General features: G+C 40.0%; 2 protein-coding genes across 7 annotated transcripts in view; one reads left to right on the forward strand and one right to left on the reverse strand.

Moving 5' to 3' along the window:
- Positions 1–860: 860 nt before the first annotated feature.
- THOC7 (THO complex subunit 7) lies at positions 861–8863 on the reverse strand. The gene is made up of 8 exons (XM_065749577.1): positions 8755–8863; positions 8367–8484; positions 7449–7576; positions 7116–7202; positions 5671–5728; positions 2392–2458; positions 2198–2267; positions 861–1025 (listed from the first exon to the last, which is right to left on the reverse strand). The coding sequence occupies exons 1-8, from the start codon at positions 8771–8773 to the stop codon at positions 958–960; spliced, it is 615 nt and encodes a 204-aa protein (XP_065605649.1). The 5' UTR covers positions 8774–8863; the 3' UTR covers positions 861–957.
- Positions 8604–25335, forward strand: part of ATXN7 (ataxin 7) — a 218084-nt gene continuing 201352 nt past the window's right edge. For 5 of the 6 annotated variants that reach the window (XR_010622993.1, XM_065749550.1, XM_065749548.1 and 2 more), the window contains exons 1-2: positions 8921–9008; positions 24801–24893. The gene's annotated coding sequence lies outside the window, so the exon portion shown is untranslated. Of the gene's footprint in view, positions 8667–8920; positions 9009–24800; positions 24894–25335 lie in introns of those variants that run through there. The other variant, XM_065749549.1, reaches the window with a different exon arrangement.

Here is a 25335-nt window from a genome sequence, read left to right on the forward strand (position 1 = left end):
GCTAACAGGTACTGATATGAACTACTACTGCCCCATGATCCTTGTCCCTGCCTTACAAAAGCTTAGAGCACACTTCTCTCATTGCCAAAGTTGAAACCTGTATTTCTTACCTCCCTGCAAACTGCAGGGCAGTCCAGGTGGATGCACTCTACGTTCCCTAATTAGTAACAAAAGTAGGTTGGATTCTTTAATTTAACATTACAGCTGTTGCCCTACAGGTTATGTTTGCTATCTAGAGGAAGGAAGGGCTCCACCACCAGAAACAGGAAAAAACAATTGTATCACGACTAGATTCCCAGTTCTACCAGAACTAAGTACTTAAACTGCAGTTTTAAACACAGCACTTCAAAATGCAATGGGAGCACAGAATAACAGCACCATGAGGTGCAGATCACTGCAGTGCTTATCGGCTTATGAAAAAAAACAAAGATAGTACAGTATGACTTTTCTTGAGAAACACTGATATAAAATACAGCACTTCTACAAATTAGACTAGTGTATTCTCCTCTGCTTTGAAAATTTAAGATGTTTTAGGTCTCATCTGGACTAGGGCATGGAAACTGGGACTTGTGCAAAGGTGCACTGACACCAGTGCAATCTCAAGTAAGAATAGGCTTTAGTATTTGGCTCGATGCCTACTAAATAATAGACAACTGTTCGCAAACACTCTTTATTGACAATGATTTGCAAACTCCTTAGTTCACAATAGTACAGAAGATTCACCTTTTGTAAGCCAAAACATATTTCTTCTCAAAGTTTGTGGATTAACACAAAGGGTCCATCTGTACAGATCTGGAACTGTTTGCATCTGGAGCATAAGCAAAACAAGTACTTGAGTATTAAAATCCACAGAAGCAATAGAAAGTTTTCAGCTCCTGTTCTTTTACTATTGGCCTGAACACAAAATGAAAACATATGCATATTCTTCAAGAGCATCAGCAGTAGTCATCGTAGTATTTACTGTTTGGTCTCTGCTTCCATCTGAGTTTCTTGAGATTCTTCAGCTTCTGAAAGTTTTTCATCATCTAAAATAACATATTACTGTTATTTAAATGTGCTTAGATTATATTTACAGCCTATAGTGCAAAGCTGTGCCAACTGAAGTATTTTATGTTGACTGCCTTAAATCTATAGTTGAGTATCACTTTATACAAAATGCTATGTTTAAGGCTGAGATCTTCAACAGTTATTACAGAAAACATGGGGTAAATCCTGCGGGATCGAGTCAAACAAACAGTGCCAGACTGCTTCAAATGATATGCCCTGTCTTTGTTTATTGATGGCTTATTTCAGCTAAGGTTGTTCCTTTCACTAAACTCTTACTTCCTTCATAAAATTCTAGAAACTGAAAGGTAAGCCTTAGAGTTATACAAAAATGTATTTTAGAGACTTAAACTTAAGCAAGTATTATTAATGCTTATTAACAATAACCTTCTGCTGAAGCGCATCTCGGATTAACAGTTCATTCTGCTTAAGAAGATCTAGAGGGCCTGAAAGCCTGCTCTTATGGCCACATGTGTATGTTAATCAGGTCATGCTCACAGACTATACCAATTATTCTGTCTTCAAAAGACACAGCAAGCATCCAGTGAATAATATTTAAAACAAAATGATCTATTTTGGAGCATGAAAAGTAAATACCGATTTTTAAATATGGTTGCCATGAGAAAAGGATTTTTTGACTGTGTTCTTGAATTTAGTTCTTGTGTTTGACACCTTTAGTCCCCATTCTAGTATGGGCTCCCTGCCTGACAGGGTTAAGTCATTAGGCTTTTCTGTATTCAAATTTCTTTCTAGCAACAACTTAAATTATATGTGCTCACTAGTGTGATTCCTGAATCAGGAACTGCACAAAAGAGTTGGAAACTGCTCAGGAATACTTTTCCGCAAAGAAAAAGAAACAAAAAATATCACGCTTGAAACTGTTGCTCTCAATATCACTTTGTAAAGCACTCTGTTGTCCACAGATGAGTCTGACACCAGGCAGGGGGTGTCCTAGTGGCCAACTTGAAGAATTTCAAAACTAAAAACAAAAAATCTGATCAGACTCAGGCCCAGGACTACTACTAGAAATAAATGCTGACACAAGAGGTCACCAACCTCCACTGCACCTAGCTAGCCCACTGCTTGAAGATATCTCATCTTCTGATCTGCTGAAACCCAACCCACGTATGTATTACCTAAGAATACCACTTACTTTCCAGTGTTTGCTGAAGCTCGTGGATGGTGCTCAGGAGAACATGAAACTGCTTTCTTCTCAGCTCCAGCTGGAACGACCAAGCATGTATTCAGAAAATTCAGGGTATATACAGCCAAACAACTTGTAGCAGATTCTTGTTTAAGTATGTTCCTATTAAATAATTAGGTAATAATCTCCATGGAAAAACCTACCTTATCTTCAACATTTTCCTTAATGTGAGAAAGGTGTTGAAGTTCTTTTCCCAAAGCTTCTAGCTGCCTGGAAAGAAATTGTCACAGTCATTTTTTTTAAAAGTAGTACTCTGAATATAATGAAAAATAGGTTTAAACTAATACATAAACACCATGGATAATAGTACTGCAAAGGTAAGCAAAGCATAATAAAAGAAATGAGGTACATGTAAGGCTACCTCACCTACACAGGCAACAAACACAACTGTCAGATAATTCAAGCACATAGTCAAGTACCTTATCTCTGACAAGAGCCTGACCAGACATAGTAGTGGATATCATAAACTTTACAGTAGGTTTACACAGAGTAATCCACATTTTGGAAGATACATGATTCAGCTTACTTCTTAGAAGGCAACATTTAGTATTTGCACTCCTGTGATCCATACATATATGCTCTGATTTTCTTCTCCCATCCCAGTTATTAATTTGATTGATTAAGAGATAAAGGAAGCATGAGACATCTACAAACTCTGTTACTATTCCTGACTTTTTTGCATATGTAATCTGTCAAGCCCTCTTTAGGACATTTCTGCAAGCATTTGATTGTTGTCTATTCTCATCTGGTCCACTACAGTCCTTTCTGAGATACAGCATTGAGTAATAGATGCCATATTGTAGACTAGCTTTCAAATGAGAATGAAGCAAACCTCCAGCTCGGCCCTTCTCATTTATTTTATAATGTCTCTTGTAATTTATGATCCATATGATCAGAACAATCTCTCTTTACAGGTCGGGTGGATTTAGGCTGATTAATTAGCAGGCAAAGTTATATAGAGGTCAGCAAGGGAACAAAGTAGTTTTTTTTCTGAAGCAGTGAGAGCTATTGCAACTAGTCTGGGCAGGGAATTGCAAAAGGACTTCCAATCACTATGGTTGGGGAAAAGCTCTGGTTTAATGCCACCTGAGGGTGTTGTCTATTTCTGAGGTAGCACACTGGTATCTGGAGGGGAATGCCTTAAATATGGTTGGGTGTGGCACTGTAAAACTTCCTCTTATGGAAACAGGCTGACAGCTTATAAGCTTATACAGTGATTTCTCTAGTGTCTGGCTTCTAGTTTCTGTAAGGCTTCTATTTCACCAAACATTGTTTATGCATCGCTGTCAGCTGTAAGCAAGCAGTGAGAAGACAAGCAGTTTTCTAGCAACATCCAAGCTACACCTGGTGTTTTACTTCTTTTACTTTCAGCTCCAGAAAATCTTTGCCTAATCTTCTCATTTTTCTATCTCCTTTTCTAAGACTATTGTCATTGCTTGGTGCTGTAACAGCTCTTCTGATAAGGTAGTTAATTACACTGGCACTGTCATTTAGTGGTTCAGCTCCTATCACTTCCTGAGTTGGCTACTATGCGTTACTCATGACTAAGTCAATAACAGCTTCTCCTCCTTTGTGCTGCAGGACTAGTTGTTCCAAGAAAGTCCTTTAAAAGTGTTAAAAAAAAAAAAAAAAAAAGTATTTCTCCGAACTTTGTCCTGTTGTGCTGTATGACTCGCTAAAACTACAAATGTAACTCTCGCAAACTCTTAGTTTAGAAACTAGGAGTTGTTAGTGAGGCTTCCTCCACGCTGACTTTAAGGGTGGTCTTTCTTGATTCACAGTATGGGATTTTCTATATTTTTCTCCCAAACTAGAGAAAGAACACCTTGTAATTAAAACATTGGAGGAATACTTCATCTAGTTGGAAAAGTCAGTTAAAGCTGGAATACCTATGAACTAAGCTCCGTTTAAAAATGTTTCCATTCTCTTACTATGTCTGATTTGTAAAATCTGTAAAATAGAGACTCTGCTACAGTTTAAGTCCACGTCTTGGACTACAGGTATGAAGGATTAAGGACACAAGGGCATATGTTGCAGACCTTCTTACAGTGCACAAGCAAAGGGATATCTCTAACAATATACTCTTCCAAGGATATAAGAAACTGAAATTTAAGAAAAGCCAAAAAGCTAAATTTATTAGCTGAACTCATTGACATTTATAGATCTGCTCAAGAAACTTACACTTAGATGTGTTGTGCAAAATTAAAACAACCTCCCCTTCCAAATCTTAACAATCTAGCATCAAGAAACATATATATATATATTTATATATATCAATTAGTTGCTTCAATTCTTAACCAACTGACTTATCTGAGAAGCTTCACTTTTAATAATTTTTTATTATGAAGCCTTGATAAGTGGCATGTGCTGACTAGTAAAGAATTAGCTAAGCCACAAGAGAATGAACTGTAATCAAGGTTGTGATAATGAAATCCAAGAAGAAAAAAATATATGTGTGTATATGTGTGTATATGTGTGTGTGTGTATATATATATATACATATATATACATATATATATATGATAAAGAAACACTTCAAATAGCCTGAAGTTTATAGCTAAAAAAATTGCTATTATTAGGGTAAATAATATGATCAAAAATCTTCCTTTTAGTACAAAACAACACAGGGCATGAAACAATAGCTTCTCTCCACTATTTCATTGAAAGCAGACAACAGGATAGACACAAGTCACAATTAAATGAGGAAGTAATCTGATGTCATTCCTTTAATCAGGTGAAGAAGAACAAACTTGTAGATGCTATGAGTGGCTGTTTCTGTGGCTTAATCATATTCAAAAGATGATCTCCTCATGACTGCTCAAAATGGCCCATAAGCACAGGTAGTGATCCAAACCCAGCTGTGACAAGTAATACTGCAGGTTATACGCAGGACGAGTTGGACAACAGGTAGGTCTAACCTACATGCCAGGGCAGCTCATATTGTGGTACACAAGGTAGTAATTTATAACCAGGCATGCAGGAACAACTACTACAAGGAAAATGCAGAACAACTCTACAAGCTTTCTCTTGCTTTCTCTAATTCTGTCTTACTTGCCTGTGTGATATATATTCTGCATGATTACTTGCTGGTGCACTTAACAGCACTGCCGCACTCTCTCTCTTTCCTGATCAACTTGACACTGATAAACTGTTGTGCATTTACATCTGAGTTCACTCATTCACCTTAACACTGGAAAAATTTCAAATACAAAATTATTAGTTATGCCTCTGAACCCATAGAGGGAGACCAATGAAAGACAGCTGATAAGGGTACAATTTTAAAATGAAACACAAGTTTTCCCTTGTGTCAAAAGAAACTATGTAACAGTGAGGAAAGGTCAGACGGTGAAGCCAAGAAAATGTCAAATCTGGTGACTTCTAACTTGCAGGTTTATTATCATCTAAAGCAGTCTCATACTCACTTCAGCGTTTCATGTCTGTCTGGATGGTGCTGTATGACTTTGGCCAACGCATCATATTCTGAAAGAAATTCAATCATTAGTCCAAATTCTGAAGATATAGAGATAAGAATTAAAAATCTCACACCATCTCTTTCTACTTCTTGAAAAAGTGTTTCAAGCCTCTACATAATATCTTGCACGAAAAAATGAACATTTGTGTATAAACATCTAAAAATATACTATAACATATCCAAGTAGATGGCCATCAAAATCAGTAGTTACCAGTATCAGTATCAAAATAAACTTCAGATGATCATAATCTCTTGATTACTTCCTCAAAATTACCTAGTACTAGTGATTTGTAAAGGATGAGAAAACGTGACCTACAGATAGCCCTGCATTGCATTGCATATATTTTTTTGTGTAGGAATTGTAAGTATTGCTTTTTTTAATATAATCTAACATATATAAGTACATATAGAATGTTGAGATACTACACAAACATTTAAGACTTTTAGGGAAAAATAAAATGCTGCAAGAGAAACAACAGCTTGCTTTGTTTAACTTTTTTGCATGTAAAGCACAACATGATGGTTATAAAGACAAGTAAAGTGGACATTTTCTAATGGCAGTATTTTATGTACACTAACCACCTCATTCAGGTAGAAAATGTGGGCAGAACATCTGAGAAAGCAAATGCTTCAGACCTGTGCTCGTGAAGATCTAAGCACTCCACTTTCCTACTGATTAAGGCTCTTTTCCATATCTAGTAGAGTCTACAATTACCTACAGAGCATACATGGATGTGTTTTTAAAGGTTTTCACACTTTTCACCTGTTAAAACTGTTTTTATATTTTCACATTTCACTTTTTAAGAAGCAAATTTTTGCTTTCCTCAACTGCTAAATTTTGATAAGATTGTCACAGGGAAATGTTTTAAGTTTCAAGTAAAATCATCAACACATCTTTTAAGAGTAGGGAACAAACGTCTCCAATATCTGGTTTAGAGGAATTTTGTATATATGGAGTTGGTGGGTATGCAAATGGCACAACTGCTCTTGTATTAGCTCTTACTTTCCTTTAAGAGCTACAGCAATACACTTGCTTGATTTTTGGCACTGGGTGTAAGCCTATTTAACTCTTCTCTTGCTGTTAATAACGTGCTTTAGCTCTTCTTAAGTCAACTGAATTGTCAAAGGATGCTTGGGAGGGTTCCTCTGGATTGAAAACACCTCTGAACTACTCTCTGACTTTTCCTGATGTGCCACTGAGATTTACTGGTTAAGAACCTCAACCACCAAACTTTCAGTAATGTGTGTGGAACTCACCAGAAAATGCTACATGTAGCATTAATGATGACAGCATTTTCTTCTGCGTCTTCAAAAACTTGTAATTATTTTCTGGTACAATGTATTTTAAAAGATAATATGTTAATAAAACCACCCAGTGTAAATATTGCTCCTTACCCTGTCGATTTTTCCTAATTCTTTTTGCTTGCAGGATTTGTTTCTTGCATTCAGAAATCTTCTCGTGTGCTGCAGCTATGCTGTTTTCTTTAACAGAAAGAAACAAATCAAACAACAAATGCTAAGCCATCACATACAGCTCTTTATATTTTACACAATGGCCTACTAGCTCCAGGAGCTTTAAACCAATATACACTTCAACAAATTTTAAAACGTTAAAATATGTTGTTAAGTCACCCATCATATGTTTACATTTTGTCTACCAGAAGTGACTCACAAGCTTCTTTACGAAAGAGAAATTCAAACAAGAAAATATTTTTTTCTCATCTTTACCTATATCCTTATAGATTTTTTCATAATTTTCCATCTCTCTCAGGTTCATGTCGTATACCAGAAGAGTTTTTCCCATTGAAAATTCACACTGTGATAAAGTACTCAGCATTCGTTGGTACTGACTGTAACTGCAAGCAAACAAGATGTTTATTCCTCAGCAGTACAAAAATACTTGCCCATTTTTATATAATGAGAAAACAAAGCCCCAGGTAACATAAAGAACGTTTAAAACTACACAATTATTAAAGCAATAAAATATTTCAAAGATCCTGTGTATAACTGTTGAAAGTGAATTTAAAAATGAACATTGCACCAATTAATTCTATCACCGTGTCCTTAACAGTGCAAAGCAGCACCAAAGCAGGGGCCGACTGCACCAGGGATTATTCCCTTCCCACCTAGGGCTGGCTCTGTGACCACCACGATTAATATTTTAACACTCCATCACATCTTTGTGCACAGCATCACCACAGGGCGTCCTCCTGGAACCTATATCAGCACAGACCCCACAGCAGAACACAACATGGTTGTTGCTCAACTTTTAGTTCTTTGGCCCGTTGTTTTCTTTTTTCTTTTCAGGGCAGTACAGCAGCAGTACAGCCCCCACCTAGCAGAACAAATGCAGAGCCGCTCACGCCATGATCCTGCCGTAATGACGGGCCTGCTGAACCACAAAGCAACGTGCCGACCTCGAGAGGCCTCACTGCTCTGTTGGATTTCAGGACGGTCTGCTCTGCAGTTTTTGACCCATCTCTAGCGTGCACCTCTTGCCACAGCCCCTGAGAGCCACACAGGGCCGAACAGAGCAGAGATGTACGCATTTTAACACGGTTTACTTTCTTTATCAAAAGAGAAGCTCAGCTTTATGCTGAATTGCAAAGCAATGAGTTTCAAGACTAAAAAGCAGCGAACAAATACCCTTCCTCCTGAGATCCAGAATTGCACCACTTGATGAAACTCTTCACCAGCAGATTGATCCGCCTGTCGTCCCCAGCTCCGTCACCATCGATGAGAAGCCGCTTGCGGATAACTTCATCTGCGGAAAAACTCGCGTTTAGCGCTCCGTGCTGGAAGCGCAGCACGGCTGGGGCTGACCCAGGAGGTTGAGGGTGAAATAAAACGTCTCCAAAACGCGAGGCCCGGGATCAGCAGGGAGCGCCGGGCCCGCCGAGCCCCGGCCGAGCCCATAAGGCCCCGGCACGGAGCGCTCCGCACGGGGTGAGGCCGCGGCGCGAGGCCGGCGGAGCGCGGGGCTTCTCCCGGAGCGGGAGGTGAGGGCAGGAGGGAGGGCAGGAGGAGGTCTCACCGTCGGTCACGGCCCCCATGGCGGCGAGCGGCGGAGCCGGCGGGGCGGCGGCAGCAGCGAGTGAGGTCAGCTTCCCACAATGCAGCCGGCGAGAGCGGCGGCCATGGAGGGGGAGGCGGCGGCGGCGGCGGCTGGGGCCTGAGCCGGCTGGCGGCGGACGCGCGGGCCCGGCGGCGGAGGCGGCGGGGAGGGCCGGCGGGGAAGCCCGCGCCCCGCGTGGAACCGGCCCCCCTGGCGAGGGGCGGCCCCGCCAGGTGAGGGGCCGACGGGGGAGGGAAGCGGAGGTCCCCGCGCCCGCAGCCAGGCTCCACCTCCCCGCCACCGCGCCCCCGGCCCCGCCGCCCCCCGCCCGGGCCGCCCCGCCATGCCCCCGGCACATGGCCCGCGCCCTTCGACGCCTGGCATCGAGGCGTGGGTCCAGGGCTGCGGGCAGCGGGGAGCTGGGCCGAGCGCCCTGGGCTGTGCTTGGGGACGTCTCCTTGAAGCATGGCTTGACACGAGAGGCTGAGGGAAGGATGAGGAGATCTTGCTCCGGGGGTGTTTTTTTCCCGGGGATTTGGGTGATAACCAAAGCGGGTTGTTCCTGTGCGGAAAAGCTGACCGGTGCTGGGGTGCGCCGAGAGGAGAGAGGTATTAAGCAGTTAGTGGGATCAGGTGTTGGGTTTTCACCTTTTGGAACAAAATGTTGACGCTGGTGCCGTGTTGAAGTTGGTAACGTTACTGTAAGATGCGTTGGTACAGTGATGATATGTGAGGTGTGTGTCCAGGTTCTGACATCTCCCTGCTCCACTTAGGTGGACTCTAAATACACGCAGGCTTGGTGCTGTGCGTTAACAAAAAGTGGGTGTAAGGAAGAAAGAACCACGTCAGCATGCAGTGTCATCTCCATCTTCCTGGTTTTAGAGCCGTGAGTGATGATGGGTTCTTTTTTTGTTCTGGATAGAAGTGTGTGACAGGAATTCACGTGTTGCTAGATTGTTTCAAGCCAGCACTTTGCCTCTTGAACCCATACCTGGTAGGTTCTTTGCGAGGTGCTATTGGGAAAGGCTATAGTGAGTGGTCATTAATGCTCCGTCTGAATTTTTCAGAATGAAGGACTTCCAATGTAGAAAAGCTAGGTAAATAACTTTTGTTCTTGACATTTTTATGTATCTCTGCATGATCTGCGAGTGATGTAATTTGATGTGAAAATGGAACTTCCTGCAGAGTTATGCAAAATTTAGGCCAAAGAATGAACGACGAATCCCTGAACTATGCATGTGCATACAACTATGCCTTCATGAAATCTGAATTTGTTACCATTTAATGTATTTGGTTTGACAGAAATGTTTGTTTTCCTAGGGCTTTGGGCCCTTTGATATAGGCCTGGTATTCTGGCAGAGGGTGAGAAGGTGACCTAAGTGAACTATACCAATTTTTACAGCGTGGTCTGTTGCTGCTGCTCCTTCTCTACCTCCTGATTACCTCTTAGAACTATCTTCAGCATCTTGGTTGTTGTCTTATCAACACAGTGCTATTCTTGCCGTTCTCTCAGCTCTTTCCTTTTCTACTGTGTTGAGAAGTTGATTGGAGCTATAGGGTATTGTAGGTGAGAATCAACAGTTATTCGTTTCATAATGCTAGAATAATGCTGTGTAATTTTCTGTCATTTAATATTATCTTTTCTCAATTTTGTTTATCATTCCAGTGTTGGTCAGATAGCCTTACTAAACCCTCCACAGTAACAAATTCCTCGAGTAATTAATTTAGAGCACAGTAGCCCATATAACTAGTTAATATTTTTTAATGACTTTTATGCCATTCTAGTCTTCATTTGTGTCACTGATTACAACATTCTTATAAAGGCTCTGTCCTGAGTCTTATAAGAAGAATTCAGAGAACAAGCTGTTATTTTTTTTTTTAAGACAGAACTTTTGGGCATCATCAATGTTCATTAACTTTCCTATTTCAAAATGGGGACTGGAACTTGGTAAATGGTGAAGAATCTCACTAAGGCTACATATTGGTGTTAAATCCTGCTGTCTTTCCTCTTCTGTTTTGCCACGAGGTGTTTTGTCCAAGAAGCCAGTTCCAGCTTGCTGGATTTCTATACTCACTGAGTACTCAGTATGTCTTTGGAGTCTTCTTTCAATTCGCTCCACTTCCAAGCAGAATTCCTCAACTTGTAAGTATAAAACCACCTTTGTTACACGTATACGGGGTGCGTGTTGCACTAGGCTGTACCCAAGGATGTTTTTGCATTAATTCAGTGTTTGATGTAGGTCTCTGGAACGGGATTGACTCGCTCTTATTTATTTATCCTTCACCAGTTCTTGTATTCTGTGCAGATTCCGTCAGCTACAGTCTTTTATATAATCCTTCAGTTAACAGGCAGAAATGCTGAGTAGCATTGGACTTTCCTTAGGAAATCAGTATTGCAGATTCATGCGGTAGGAAAAAATGTCTTGCACAGGGCATAGCACGTTTCTCCATGCCAGGTAATTTGGAATAAGTACCTGTGCAAGCTTTCAACCAAGCTGAACATGATGTAGATTTTCCTCTTTCCTTGTATTCCTTTACATGTGCCATATGGTAAGGCCTTGAAGCAGCTTATACATAATAATTTGTTACACACCTGTCCTTGTCAAATATGTGAATCGATCCTCTGTAATGTTTCCAAGGGTAAGCTGGGTATGTTTAGTGCTGTCAGATGTTTCACGTCTGGAAGTTGCTCAGATTTTCATCATTATCCTCTTTTTCTTTTATTTTTCTGAAAGTGGCTTTTAAGTACACTTTATTATTATTTTTTAATTGAAGAAATCTGTTAGTGTTGAAGTGTTCTTTCTTGCAAAGAATCTCTGAATTAATTCCATAGTTTAACTTAGCTTTATACGTTCTTTATACATTCTACCATCTAACTATATGTATACATATATATATGCTTTCCAACTGCAGAAGAAGTTAAAGGTGAAGAAGCTTTTCATAGTATTCAAGGGTATAATGAGCTATGATTTTTAGAGCTAAGAAAACATCTTTAACTATTGATGAGGTGGATTTAAAATATTTTTCCTAAGCCACCCTAATAATTTATGAGGTGGTTTTAGATTCCAGGTTTTCTTCGTGTTGAATAACTTCTAAATCAGACTGTTGTGTGGCATTAAATCTTACAGAGAACTAAGTATAGTAGGTCAGAAACTACAAGGTATTTTTATCCAGTCCAACCTATATTCTTGTCAGAAAGTCATAGCAAATTTATTTAGTGAGACCTATTTTCTGTAAGCCTAAGTTTAGCACTACTTGTTACCACTGGCCTTTATTTCTTTGTTGATTGTATTCTGTGATTTTGTATGAGGTTGATATTGAGCTAACCTACCAGTGTCACCCTGTTTTCTCTTGTAAATTGCTGCAATGTTTTGTCTGCAGTCTTCTTTGGTTTTTTTACCCTCCGTATTTACTGCAAATCAGCAGCAGTGTTTCAAGTGATTGTCATCTTGTGCTGTAAAAAAAATTCTCAGACATTGCTGTCTAGTTCTACAGATATTAAAATATTCACTCTTGGCAGATGTGGCTGATTTTTTCAAAAAATAGTAAGAAAAAAATAAGTAGTTTTTTGGTTTGTTTGTTGTTTTGTTGTTGTTGTCCGAAAGTGTGGTTCTTAGCCTTGTTAAAAGCTTTCTTAACATGGACCCTCATATTTCCGCAGAGCTGGCACATTTTCATGGAGATACAGGATAGCAAGAGAAGGGAGAGCAAGAATGCTCCTTGCAGCTGTAGGTTCCTGCTTGGTGAGAACATCAAGGTGTTCTGACATGTCTCGTGGATTTAGTGTCATGAAACTGCAGCAGGGTGCATTGGGTGGTTGGATTTTCTCTTAGTGCAAAAATCATTAACTCCAGGGGTTCCAGCTGCCTGTGTGATGTATAGGAGCTTCCGTGCCATCCCTGTGATCCATGCTTTAGAATGGCTCTGGGGTAATTTTAGGGTGGCACTTCGTATTTCATGAATGTTATGAGGAAGCAGCCATTTATGCTTTTGGAACTGTTTTGAAAGAATTAGTCACTTATCTGGTAGTCTCTTTTGTTGGCAGGATGTTTTCAGTATGTTATTATTATGTATTTATGTTTTCCTTCCTCAATGCATCAATTCACTGGTTTGGTGGCGTTCGTGCTGTGCCCTGAAGATCACCAGTGGCATTCTGGAGTTTTCAGAGCAAGATGTGGAAGTTGAATGAGATTCTAGCAGGGACTAAGAAGAAGAGTTTGTCCTTGCTGGCGCAGAGCCAGGTGGTAAATGTTTGTGTTTAACCATGGCTTTAAGCAGTGGGTGAACAATCAGAAGGCTGTGAATATCATATGTACTCATGTGACATCTAAATAAATAGCTGGTAGTGTTCCTGAGGAACGGTTGCAGAAGGTTCAGAGGGAAGCCAGGTGTTTCCTGCTTGTGCTATCCTTGGAGTGCTGTTGTGAGAATCCCATAGCCTGGTGCTGGCCTTAGGAGAGCTGCACAGAGCACTTGTTCAGGTCTGAGTGAGCCCATCAAGCTTTACCAGGAGGTGCTTGGTTGGTTTTTGGGTTTGTTGCAGTGTATGTCTTCTTACAAGCAGCTGAAATCTGAGAAAGAACACCTAGAATTTTTACAAGGCTTTTTGAGCTTGGCAAAGTAAGATCCTATGCCGTGGGAAGATGCTGGAAGCAGCACTTCTGTCTCAGAAGATGGAGAAAGGAAGTATTGGGTCTATGTTGATGAACATATAGTTTCTGTTTAAGAAGTTCTATATATTGCTGTGGATTGCTTTGTGGCTTCAAGTATATTTTCTTTTAATAGAGTAACTCTGCCAGTGGTAGTGTTTAAGAGCAGCTATGATTTGTGGTTCCAGTAAAACATGATACACTGGAGCACTTGCTCACACCCTGATTTCTGCATCCGAGCAGGGAAACAAAGGCCCAGTCACACATCTTGCTGATGCCTGCTCTTACGCTTTAATTTATCATGTCGTGTTTCAGACCGTTGTTACCCTAAAATAGTGACTCAAGGCTGGGCAAAACCCACAAAGAGAAGCGGTGGCCTTCTTAAAAAGAGGGCACACTCTCCTCCCTCTCATTTTCTTTTTCAAATGGGCCAAGCACTGCTTTGGAAGTATTGCTTCAGTCCTGTGAAAGCAAATGTTTTAAACAACTTCAGAAGATGTATGTGGAGAAGATAATACATCTTTTCCAGCAGAGGCTGAGATCCAGGTGGGGAGCTGCTCAGGCAGGTTGTACGAAAGGGAAGACTCAACCTAGCTGAGGCCAGAGGGGTTTCCATGAAAAAGGAGAGGGCCAAATGCTTTAGGATTTGCAAGTGTTTCATTAGAATTACACCAGCTGAAGCAGCTCGAAGGAGATGATGAATATGCACATTTTCTACCCAGTAGCTAAGTAGGAATGTGCGTAAATCCTGCCTATATCCAGAGCTAAGCACCTTTCTCCAGGGAGCATTTTGGATTCACGCTCTCTTGAAATTAGGATCATAAGCTCTTGCTTTCAAAGAGGGAGTAAAGGTCAGTCTTTGCTTTCAAAACCCAGGAGGTGGTAATGGTTCTGGTTCCCCTTTCACCATTAGCGGGGCTGTTATCCACTAGAATGCTCACCACGTGTGGGAGCCTTCAACCCAGCTATCCTCCATCCAGAGGAGATTAATGCTCATAATTCCTTCCATCAGAGTGAGTTTTGTAATCAGCAGGCTGTTGGCTAACGTAAGGTGGTGGTGCTGTCAGAAAGACAGAACAAACACAACTCTGTAGCCCTGCACATAGCTATTAGACGACTCAGAACTTAAGCATTTAAGGAAATAATGCATAAAATCTAGCCAGTCATTTCAGAAGTGCAGGAGAAAGACATGCAGGCATTGTGAAAATCACTTTCAAATTCAAGTTCAGATTCTCTTCAGAGATACATATGAGCGCCTTTGTGATAGTTTCCAGATTTTGTGTGCAAGCAGGAGTAGAAGTTGGACTCAAAAAGAAGTTGGACAAAAACACCTTGTGAAATAATAATACAAAAATCTGTTTGGTAAACTGTTTTCAGGAAGGTGTGAATGGTAGCTAGCACAATGGATTTCAAACTTACTGATAGAGACTGGACACAGCTGCATTCTGTATTTAGGTAGTGTATGTATATATACGTGTTATATATCTGTGCAGATTTTCATTTGAGATATGGAATTGGTTGCATGTGTGGCTATGAAAGTAACCATGTATGCAGGTTAAAGCCAATTCATATGAAAATCTATGCATTCAGGCCAGAATGTTATTTCTGAGTAGGATTTACAAAGCTCCCGGTACAATCTGTGTTAGAATAACGTTTTGGTAAAGACTTGATAGAAACAAACATTCTGTTTTGGTTTTGTTTTGAAAAGTGTTAGTGCAGAGAGTCTGAAATCTGTAAGGGATTCTTTCTGGCCCTCTGTCTTTTTGCCTTTATCTCAGTGAAAATATAAATATTGATTATATGTGGGTAGAAGTGCTCTAATAAAGGAGAAAAGGCAGAAGAATTGAATTTTATTACTTAAATGAATAAAGATGGACTTCTAAGAGCTGAGGGTAAAACAAAGCCATGCTAATAATAACTACAACTGTGCACCTGTGATTTCATGGTTCATTGTAAATGTTTTCACTTCAGTTTCATTCCAGTGTTGCTTTGGCAGTTACGTTTATTGAACGTTTTCTTCGTTTCTGAGATCCGCTTGTGGTTTTTGGGGTGTGAGCATCGAGTTAGAATGGGATGGAACAAGAAAATGCCCTTAAATAAATTTATGCATGTATATATTGGAACATACGGGATTTATTTTTTTTACATGATGTAATGAGTTTGACATTGAATAAAATACCTAAAGTGCACTTGAGCTGCAGCCACTTTGCCTGGATGGGAATAGGAGAGTATTTACAGTCCAGTTTTCTAGTAAAGCTTTTCTTCCCTCCTGTTACGTCAGAAAACTTGAACAAACAGGAGCCACTGACTGTAACTGTAGATCAGATGTCATCAAACAAATGGAAGGAAATAGCTCAAGAGCTGCTGTTTTCAAATGTTTATGTTAAAGAAATCTGTCCTGATCTTTCAAGCTCTTGAACCTATTCTGAGCTGTACTAGTGAAAGGCATTGAAGTGATTTCAATGGGATTTTCTGCAGTGCTAATGGAGATGGCTGGTTTTGAAAGGAGCACTTTTAGCCTTAACTCTGGAATGATTTGGGTTTGCTTGTTTGTTTGTTTTTCAGTTCTAAGATTGCACTTTTCTGTTGGATGAATTATTAAGATCATGTGCTACATCCCTTGTGCTAGAATTTAAAATGGACTCAGGATAATCACAGCTCAGTGCAAGGGCTGTGTGCTGTTTGCATTTCAAAATAGACTTTATCTTTAAAAATGTCAACAGTAAAACATATGTGCTGTATGTAATAGGTTTGGCCCCAACTGTGTGGGATGTGACTGATTTCCCCTGGAAGCAGATACAGTAAGCACAGCGTGGTTGTGTTTCAGAGGAGCAGCCATGTACCACCAAATCTCAGATGTTGGCATAGACTTGTGATATGATGAATTCCCTAAGGACTGGCTTATTCTCACTGAATCTTCTTTATTTGTAATTGCCTCTTTATAGAGCCTGTTCCCCAACCTGTCTTTCTAGGACTTGGCACAGCGATGATAATTCTAAGGCAGCCCTTTTGCAACCTGCCTTTTCTTCTTTCTGCTTGTATCAATGAGTGTACATGCCTTTCTATATCTTCCTGGTGGCTGTTCTTGGTGCTCTTCTGCAGGCATTGCACCCTCCAGACGTCTCCTGCAGTAAGCAGTTGTTCTCTGCTGCCATTCATGCAGGTGGGACCTTTTATCCAGCTGCAGCACTGTCATTGCTTGGGCAAAAGATCAGCCCAGCACAGGAAAGCTGCTGGTGGGTAAAGGTGTTCTTTTCAGTTCTATTAAGTCACATTTTGTATCATCTACTGTGAAGCTTTTGGATTAATCTTTGGCTGGCTGTTTTCCTTTGCATTTGGCAAGTGATTTTCTATGTTTCTAGTGCTTCACCAACTCTTCTTTGTGTGCTGTCTGTGATGTCAACAGGAATGTGCACAGTTTTGCTGCAAAGCAATGGGGCCAACCTCCTTTTTATGTTTGTGCTCACACCATAACAATGACATTTTACTATCTCAGGCACATTACTTGAGTTTTTAAAGTGGTAGGAGTATCACATATAGTTCTGTTAGGTTTATTTATAAGTACAAAAAGCTATGTACAGAAGGAGCATCGGCTGTGTTCCAGCTGAGTATCCTGAACTTTGTCATGCAGAAAAATACATGAATTATTAGGAATCCTGAAAATCAAACTCTTTGACGTCCTTTAGTTTTGAGATAAAATAATAATACCCACGTGCAGGACAACAGGGTCTGTACTGAGTGAAATCAGGAAAGAGGAAATATAGAGATGCCAAAGAAATTGGCTAAAGAGGTGGAAAATGTGGCATGTAAGGAAGTGCTGAGAGAATGTAATTCCTTAGCTTAAGTGAGAAGGGACTGAGAGTGAGAAGACAAATTTGCTGAAGAGCATTGCAAAGCAAAGAGCGTATGGCAAGTAAGGAGAGAACCGGATCAGATTGCAGCAAGGCAGATTCAGCATGGACAAACAATTTTCTGGTGAAGTAAAGTTGGAATAATCTTCTGCAGGGACAATGGTGCTTCCATTGCCTGAGGTCTTTAAGAACAGGTTCAATTACCTGTATTGTTCCCAACAGATAGTTTAGCTCTCCTGCCTGGGGCTGAGTGATGGGCTGTCTGACCTCTGGATGTTCCTGCTATCCCTTCTTCGGTTAACAGACCTCTAACTACAAACTGTGCATAGGTTTTAGTAGGATCAGAGTATAAGAACGATGTACACTGGGATTTCTTTTCTACCCCCATGTCCTGTTCAGCAGCTTTATTTCAACCAGAGTTTTCTGTATCTATAAGAAAGGTTATGGCAATGGTCTGGTAAAGATTTTGGTCTTCAGTGGGTTTCATTTTGGGGGGGAATGCTCATAGGCATCTAAGACAATGCTGTAGTACCTGTCCTCTTCCTGTTAAAATATTCTTCTGTGCTCTGATGTTAAATGCAGGCCGGTTATAGGATTTTTATTCTACCTGGAAAAGCTTTGTGCAGTTCACTGTGGCCTGAGTGTGGATCTGAAGGGGCAGTTGTTGCAGGTGACTGCGTGTGTGCAAGAGGTAGAAACTGTTGCTTTTGATAAACTACAGCGTGACGTTTGGTTCATAAGTACAGTGAGCTTGGTAATTGCGTTTAGTTTTGTCTGTGGGTATGTGCCTGCTTAGGGAAAATGTAGTGGGACTGGCAGTGAGAGGGAGGTGCAGTGTGTGACCTGGACATTATATGTTCACTGAAATGATAAAGGCAAGAAGAAATCTTATACTTTTATAACATAATTACCAATCTTCTTGACTGTAAGAGGAGTGAGGAAAATGGAGAACTGATTTCTTCACAAGACATTAATAGCTGAAGTTAATAAATGCCTTTAATCGCGAAGAGTTTGCTGTGGCTTCCTATCCATCTATGGTTTGTAGAGAAGGTATCTGCTAGGGAGTATGTTAAAGTGAGGTTATTTGATTTCCAGGTAAATAATAGCAATGACAACAAATCCTTACTTTTATCTAGTTAACAAGCATCCAGTGGTTGCTTAATTCACGAAAATTGAGTGCCTTGTTGATAGCTACGTGAGTAGTGGTAATTAAAAAAAAAAGATATATATATATATTTGTATAGTATAATAAAGAGCCCTGAGTTAATATAGTTATAAACGTGTGACAAATGGATCCTGTGTAAGAAGTCTTGTTGGCTAAGCAGGCGTTTGTGGTCAGCTGAGTTTGTTGGTGTCAGTATTAAAATATACTGACTTGCCAGCTAAGGATGAAATTTTGCACTCACCTTCTTAGTGCGAGCACACAGTCTGAAACACAGGAATTACTTGCAAAGCAATATAATACTGTTTTACATATATTTTCCTCATGTGTACAACTTCAGCGTTTATAACAAAATGAAATCGCCTTTTCAATTTAGGGAAAAAAAGCTGGGAGATAACCAAATGCTCGTTAGTCATGAAGAAGAGAAACCCAAATAATTTTTAAGGTAGTTGTAACTTTCTAGAATGTGAGTTCTTGTTGCTGCTTATAAATGGTTGGGATTAACATTTCTCTCGTTGCTCTTACATCTTTGCTTCTGAACACGACCGTGTTGTGCGAGCCGGTGGCTCTGACTCTAGGTGGCAGTCAGCGGTAGGCAGAAGGGAAGGCTGCTGGGGTGCCTGGGCTTGAGCCCTGCTGATGTCTGCTCTGGTTGCCTTCTCGAATTGCAATTTTTGTGATGTTGGGTAGCAATAACTGTCACTTCAGCTTCTCTCCCTTTCAAACGGAAACAGAGATGCTATGAAGAAAGAAATAAGAAAAAATAAAGGCAAAAAATAAGAGTAACTGAGAAAATGGTGTGGTGAGACATTCACAAAGGAGAGCTTTGGCAATGCTAAAAGTGGTGAAGAGACTTCTTTACAGATCAGCAAGACTCTTGTCCTGGATTAGCAGAAATAGATATCTGTTTATGATGGGAGGACTACGTTTGGTTTCAGTAGGTTGCAAAAGGTGCAGCCAGGGATGAGAGGAGTGGAGGAGTACATTGCTGTGCCCTAATTTTGAGGAATTAGGTTTTCCTGACAGCCTTGCAGGTGTGTGCTGTTTAAGAAATACTTCTTTTAGCTTTAGATGCTGTGTCTTTCACCTCTGCCCTGCCACCTCTGCTCTGCCTCCTCCTTTTGCAATGTCCATCCTCTCCATTTCTAACCTCTCTCCTGTTCATTTGTAGGCAGTCCCTTTCCTTCATTCCTGTCAGCTGCCTGCCTCTTGACTCCACAGTCTTTCTTTGTATTAAAGTAGAGTAGACTTTAATTTTTCTCCCTTTTTTTCCTTGAACAGGCCTGTTTGCATGCCTGCCCAGTCACTGCTGAGTGGTTGGATGTGGCAGTGCTGCTGCCTGTTGTAACTGCAGAGGAGCAGCAGTGTCTCAGTACTTGCTGCGCAGGGATGATTGCATTTCAGGAGATTAATACAATTTGATAAGAAAGCTATTGTTATAATAAATACCATTCAAAAACAGGAATTAATCTATAAATTTTATTGATGTCTGGTTTTGAATTCAGTGCCAAATTACAGGCTTGTTTACCTCTGCACAAATCTCAAGAAACTCCTTGGAAAGCACTGGAGTCACTCTGGGTTTACAGAGGAATACTTAAGATCGAATTTTGGCCTTCAGCCTCGATAATAAGACAATGATTTACTGTTATGTTGTATATATGTATATATAGCAGCATTTGTGAAGGGGCTGCGATGCTGTAAGTGCTTTGCATATGTTCTGCAAAGCAGATCTTGCACTAAAAATCAGTATCTGAAATGCAGAAGATCTTGATTTTTGCTTAGTGTAGTTCTATCGACATCCCTTCGTTTTTTAAACATAACAATTTAACTGTGGAAAAATAATTTCTGAAAAGTAAGATGCTACAGTTGCAGGAAAAGGAAAAAAAAAGCCACAAAAACTAAAGCTTGAAAAAGATGTTTATTTTTACGTGTTTGAAGTGAAAAATATCATTGGCACATTATGTCAAGTTTTGCAATTCACAGTCAAGTGCATTTCTAGAGACAGTTTGACAAATGTGGTCTATCATTTGTAAGAGAAAGCTTTCTGAAGGGAGTTAGCCGTGATCTAGTGCAGTTTTCTGTGTGACGCTCATATGCAAGAAAGACGGGATAGAGATAATTTTGGAATTATGTCAAGATTATGTGTTAGTATGACAGGTATCACAGTGCCTAATAGTTGGCACAGCACAGAGATAATGAAGAGTGATGCTTTCTGTTCCCAGCCCTGTGCTGGGCCTGGTAGGTAGCTGTGGGCAAATCACTCTTCCTCAATTTCTCTGTAAAAATGATGATAATGATGTGTATTATTTTGTGTTTCATTTTGAGATCTAAAGAGAATACATAAAAATGAAATGGTACAAACAAAGATGGTAAATTGAAGATTGTAAAATAAGTGTTTGTATTACTGACAGCTTTGTGCTGGCAACTGATAATAAAATTATTGATTCTTCTGCTCTTCCTTCCTGTTGAGGGTAATGCTATGTGTTTGTTCACAGGACTATAGGAAGAAAAACAAAACAACTTGCTGTATCTTATGATACTCTATTTTTCAACATCTCCTGCAGATTTTACTGTAACATTATTTTGCTTTTATTCTTTCCTGCTGTGGTCCTTGTGAGGGACGGTCACAGCTTCAGTTCGTGGAGGATGAGGACAGAAAAGGTCTGTCTGTCTCCCTTCCCTCTATCTCCTCCCTTTCTGTTTCTCTGTCTCTCTTTGGCCACTGAAAATGTAGGTCATATTGCATCACCATAAAATGGAACAGTCAGAAAGGTGTTTGAAAAATGCTGACATCCTTAGCCCCGGGTGCATGCCAGTGTCCTTTGTTTACATTGAGAACAGTGTGGTACCCATGTAAGAGCCACCATCTCTGTTCAGGTTAGTGGTGTGGGACCTAAATTATGAGCCAGATTTTAAGATGCCTTTCATCTGCCTACGTTAATTTAAAATTAGACAGATAAAATGCAGCCACTCGCAATAATGATATACATGAGGAGCTAATTTGTAATCTTTAATCTGCAATAACCGTGACTGTGTAGCTTGAATAATATTACATTTAACAGAGAAGCTCAGTAATAAATTTTGCAAATCATGTTAATCATGTACACTCTGCATTGTCTTGATTAACTGTGCCTTTTTATCTTGAGAAGTGTCTGGGTTGATATTGCATGTTTGTGCACCCTTCCAAATGAGCCAAGTGGGATTTTATTTCTTTGTGGAGCAGTTGCTATTCCTGATGTCCAGTATCCTTTTGCTTGCTATCAGCCTTTTGTTGCCTGTGTTTCTGATGTAATACAAGTTGTGATCAGTGTGAAATATTCCTATCACATAAAATGCAGAATATATCATTTTCTTCTCTACAGGTGCATACGAATGCAGGTTTTAAAGAATTGTATAAATATAATTTCAGCAATCCTTACTTACCTTCGTTTGCTGCAGCAAGCTAATGTGCTGTTCAGATTGAACTTTTGAATGGCGACATAAATCGTACTGCAGAACGTAGGTATTTTGAACTAGGAGATCCTGCTTAGAGAATATCTGTCATTATTTCTGATACGGAGTAATTTTTTCGCCTGTCTCTTCTGTGCTTTGTGTGGTTGTATTTAAACTGCTGAAGTGTGATACATGACGGCTTCTTAGGGCTTTTTAAATCGCACTGCTGAAGAAAACTTCTTGGTTGTGAGGAAAAAATGTTGCAAAACAAATCTAAAATTAGTGATGAGATGATTTCCTGAGCGAAATGATGAATGCAGATCTTTTTTTCTGTTGCAATTAGACAAAGGAAAATGACAGTAGTCAGAGTTAAGATACCTCAAGTACACCTTGCTGTGCGTAGTTATTTTGTATGTTGTGTCAGTTCAGTTAGAATTATTCAGAAGGCCTTGTTTCAATGAGTTGCCCTTTTCATGTAAATATGGTTCTCTTAAATGGATAGTGTTCGTCATTCACCACCACTGTGCCTTTATTGTCTATGCAGATACAATTCTGACAGGGATGTAGCTTTTACCCTGCCCGGTTGTGGTTTCCTGTACTGCATGGTATTGAACAGCACTTGTAACCGAGTTCCTTTGGTATTCAGGCGCAGGGAGTGACATAATGCTCAGTCTGGTTTGAAATGCAGGCTTTCTGCCATCTTCTTGGATTGCTGCTGGGAATCATTGTCACCTTTCCACCCTTCAGCTCGCTCCCCCTTTTCCTGCACACCGAAGTGCTTACCTTCTGGAGCAGGAGCTCCTCGTGGCTTATTCTCAATCATCGGATCCCTGCCTTACATTACTCTTTGCTGACAGTTGTGGTTGTAATTGACCTGCTGTAAATTCTCAGTAAGAATCGTTCCTGTTCTTTGCCACCTATTATTCAGAGAAAGACTTCTCTTTAAAGAGTCATTAAACTGTCACTTTATTCTTCTGAAATTTATTCTCTTCACTTCCTTCAAACCCAAATCCAGATGTAATCCCTACAGCAAAATTCACAGGTGGTAACATAGCATGCTCTGATCTCTTGTACATAGGAGTAAAGTGTTTACTGTTTTTTCATTCACCCTCGTCTGCTCTGTTGTTTGTACTTCCCACAGATTGCTCTGTTCCCAGATTTTTAAGCCTTTGGAGGGCCCTTCTGTTTTAAGGATGAATTTTTGGTTTCCATTTTTGCATGAAGCAGCGAAACCTGCCTGTTATCCAACTTGTAACATTTAAATCAGGATAAAAGAAAGGACATTCTGCACGTGGAGCTCCTGAATTTCCTGAAGAGATTGGGGTCGAGATTAAGCAGTTGAGTTACTTTCATGGCAGGAAGATCATCTGCTTGAAGGGGCTGAGACTGTGAGGCTGAGCACTGAGTGATCTTCTGCAAAGGGGGTCCTAAACAAGCAATGGGAAAAAAACAAAGGTTTCTGACAAACATTTCCTATCCCAGCAAGCAGCAAAAGAGTTGAAGATAAAGCTTAATATTGTAGGATTTGATTAGATATTTCTGTGTAACATGACTTTGTAATTTCTGAGACTTCTACAAGTGTAGAAACTTGTTAACAGTCCGTTACCTTGAGTCTTATTCTCTGTAAAGCAAAGCAGTAACTGCAGAGAGAGGAAATAATACTGTACATGATCTGGAGTGTTGTCCGCTGAGGACAAGAATTGGTATGTATTTATTTACTTTACCAAGTAATTAGAATATCGTGAAGCTCTGTTGTGCTTCTTAGGCTCAAGTGTGTTACTGAGCAGGGTAAAGCTTAGTAAAGGTAAGAAATAGTAAATGTATCTGTAGGTCTTATCAGTCAAGACGATGTCAGCTGGTAAGCTGCAATTTAAAAGTAAAAGAAAGGGTCTTGTCCTCAATGCATTAAAAGAATTTGAAGGCATGAAGTCAGCTTTCAGGCAGCTTGCAGAAGGCAGGAAGGGCTTCGTTCTGCACCTTCTGTCGGGCTGAACCCTCCCACCCCAGCACGGCTCGGATGCCCTCTTGGACTGCATACCTCTTGTCTGGACTTTAATCCTTGGAGGGGAAAAAATAATTCTCACTGAAGTGTCATCCGTCCACAGCATTAGATGGCTTATTTATATCCATCTTTGTGACTTCTTAGTAAAATGAGGGAAAAATGCTAGTTGAACTTCAAAACACTAATTCCAATTACTTGAGCTTCAATACAACCTGTGCATGAGGATGGCTGGAAATCATTTTAAACTTTTAACTAATTAGGCATTAGTTTATACTAAAACAAAGGCAGCCATGCCTAAATTTATGTAAACAGTAAATTTGTTAAGTATTAAGTGAGAGGATTTTAAAAGCTTGAGCCTGAGATCGGGGAAATTCCTGTTGTGAGAAAAGCCCCGGTCTGTGTTTCTGTCTAGCTTTTGTTAAATTCCTTGTCAGCAATACAGTAATAGTCACTAATGACTCTTACACGAGGGATCACTTTTAGCTATCCACTTTCTATGACACGGTGGTAAAAATGTCAATGGCTGCGTACCCAGAGCTCCTGTGACTGGAGTCGTGCTATATTCTAGAAAAATCCTGTGCAGAAAATACAGCGCTGTCATTTTACCAGCTGGCGATACAGACACCAATTTCTGCTTGGAAATCTGGTCAGTGGTTGGCAATGTAAGCGCAGTAACTGGGCTGAAGATTGAGATTTAAACCAATGCATACCTTTCTGGTAATGTCAGGCTGCCGTTTAAAGAGCTGTTCTGTGCAAAGAGGGCATAACAGTTCCGTGCTTACCTTTCAATTTTAGATTCATTGCAGGAACTCTGTTTGTAAAGTTGATAAAATGCTTCGTATTCGTTTTTAAATAGATGTAATCGGAGTTATGAAACTGAAGGAAGGTTTCAAATGTCTTATTGCTGTACTCCTTCTGTTTTGTTTCAGAATTAATCAGATACAAGTTAGAGAAAGCTTCCGGAATCTGAACAGATGAAGATCAATTGATAAATCAACCCAGTGATTCACCATAATTTCAAGGTACTGTGACATGCTTACCAAAATATTTTCCTTAAGCATAATATTCACATACTTTGGATGTGAGGAGTGTGGAGAACAGGATATTAACAGGGTTGCAAAGCAAATCTAAAGTGTTACCAGATGCAGTGGGGAGAGTTGGTTTTTTTTTTATTGTTTAAATGCAGGTGTTTAATATATGTTTTAGTGGGAAATAAAAGTGACTTTACAATCAGCCTAAAGGGGCTTCAAGTTTGGAACAGTCAAACCAGGAAAAGATTGTAAGTTGTACCTTGGTCACTTAGATCGAGTGATTTGGACAAGGAAGGTTTGTCATACGTACAGTGTAACATTTTAGATTTATTTATTGCAGTTTAGAAAACGTAGCTTTTTTCCCAAACAATTTTATCTATTTCTGAATTTCTGTTGTATTTTAATATATTGGAAGGCTCTTATGCCCTGGTAT

Source organism: Cyrtonyx montezumae, unplaced genomic scaffold (assembly GCF_038088225.1).
Source record: "Cyrtonyx montezumae isolate F1298 unplaced genomic scaffold, pur_monq_1.0 scaffold_6, whole genome shotgun sequence".
Taxonomy (NCBI): Eukaryota; Metazoa; Chordata; class Aves; order Galliformes; family Odontophoridae; genus Cyrtonyx; species Cyrtonyx montezumae.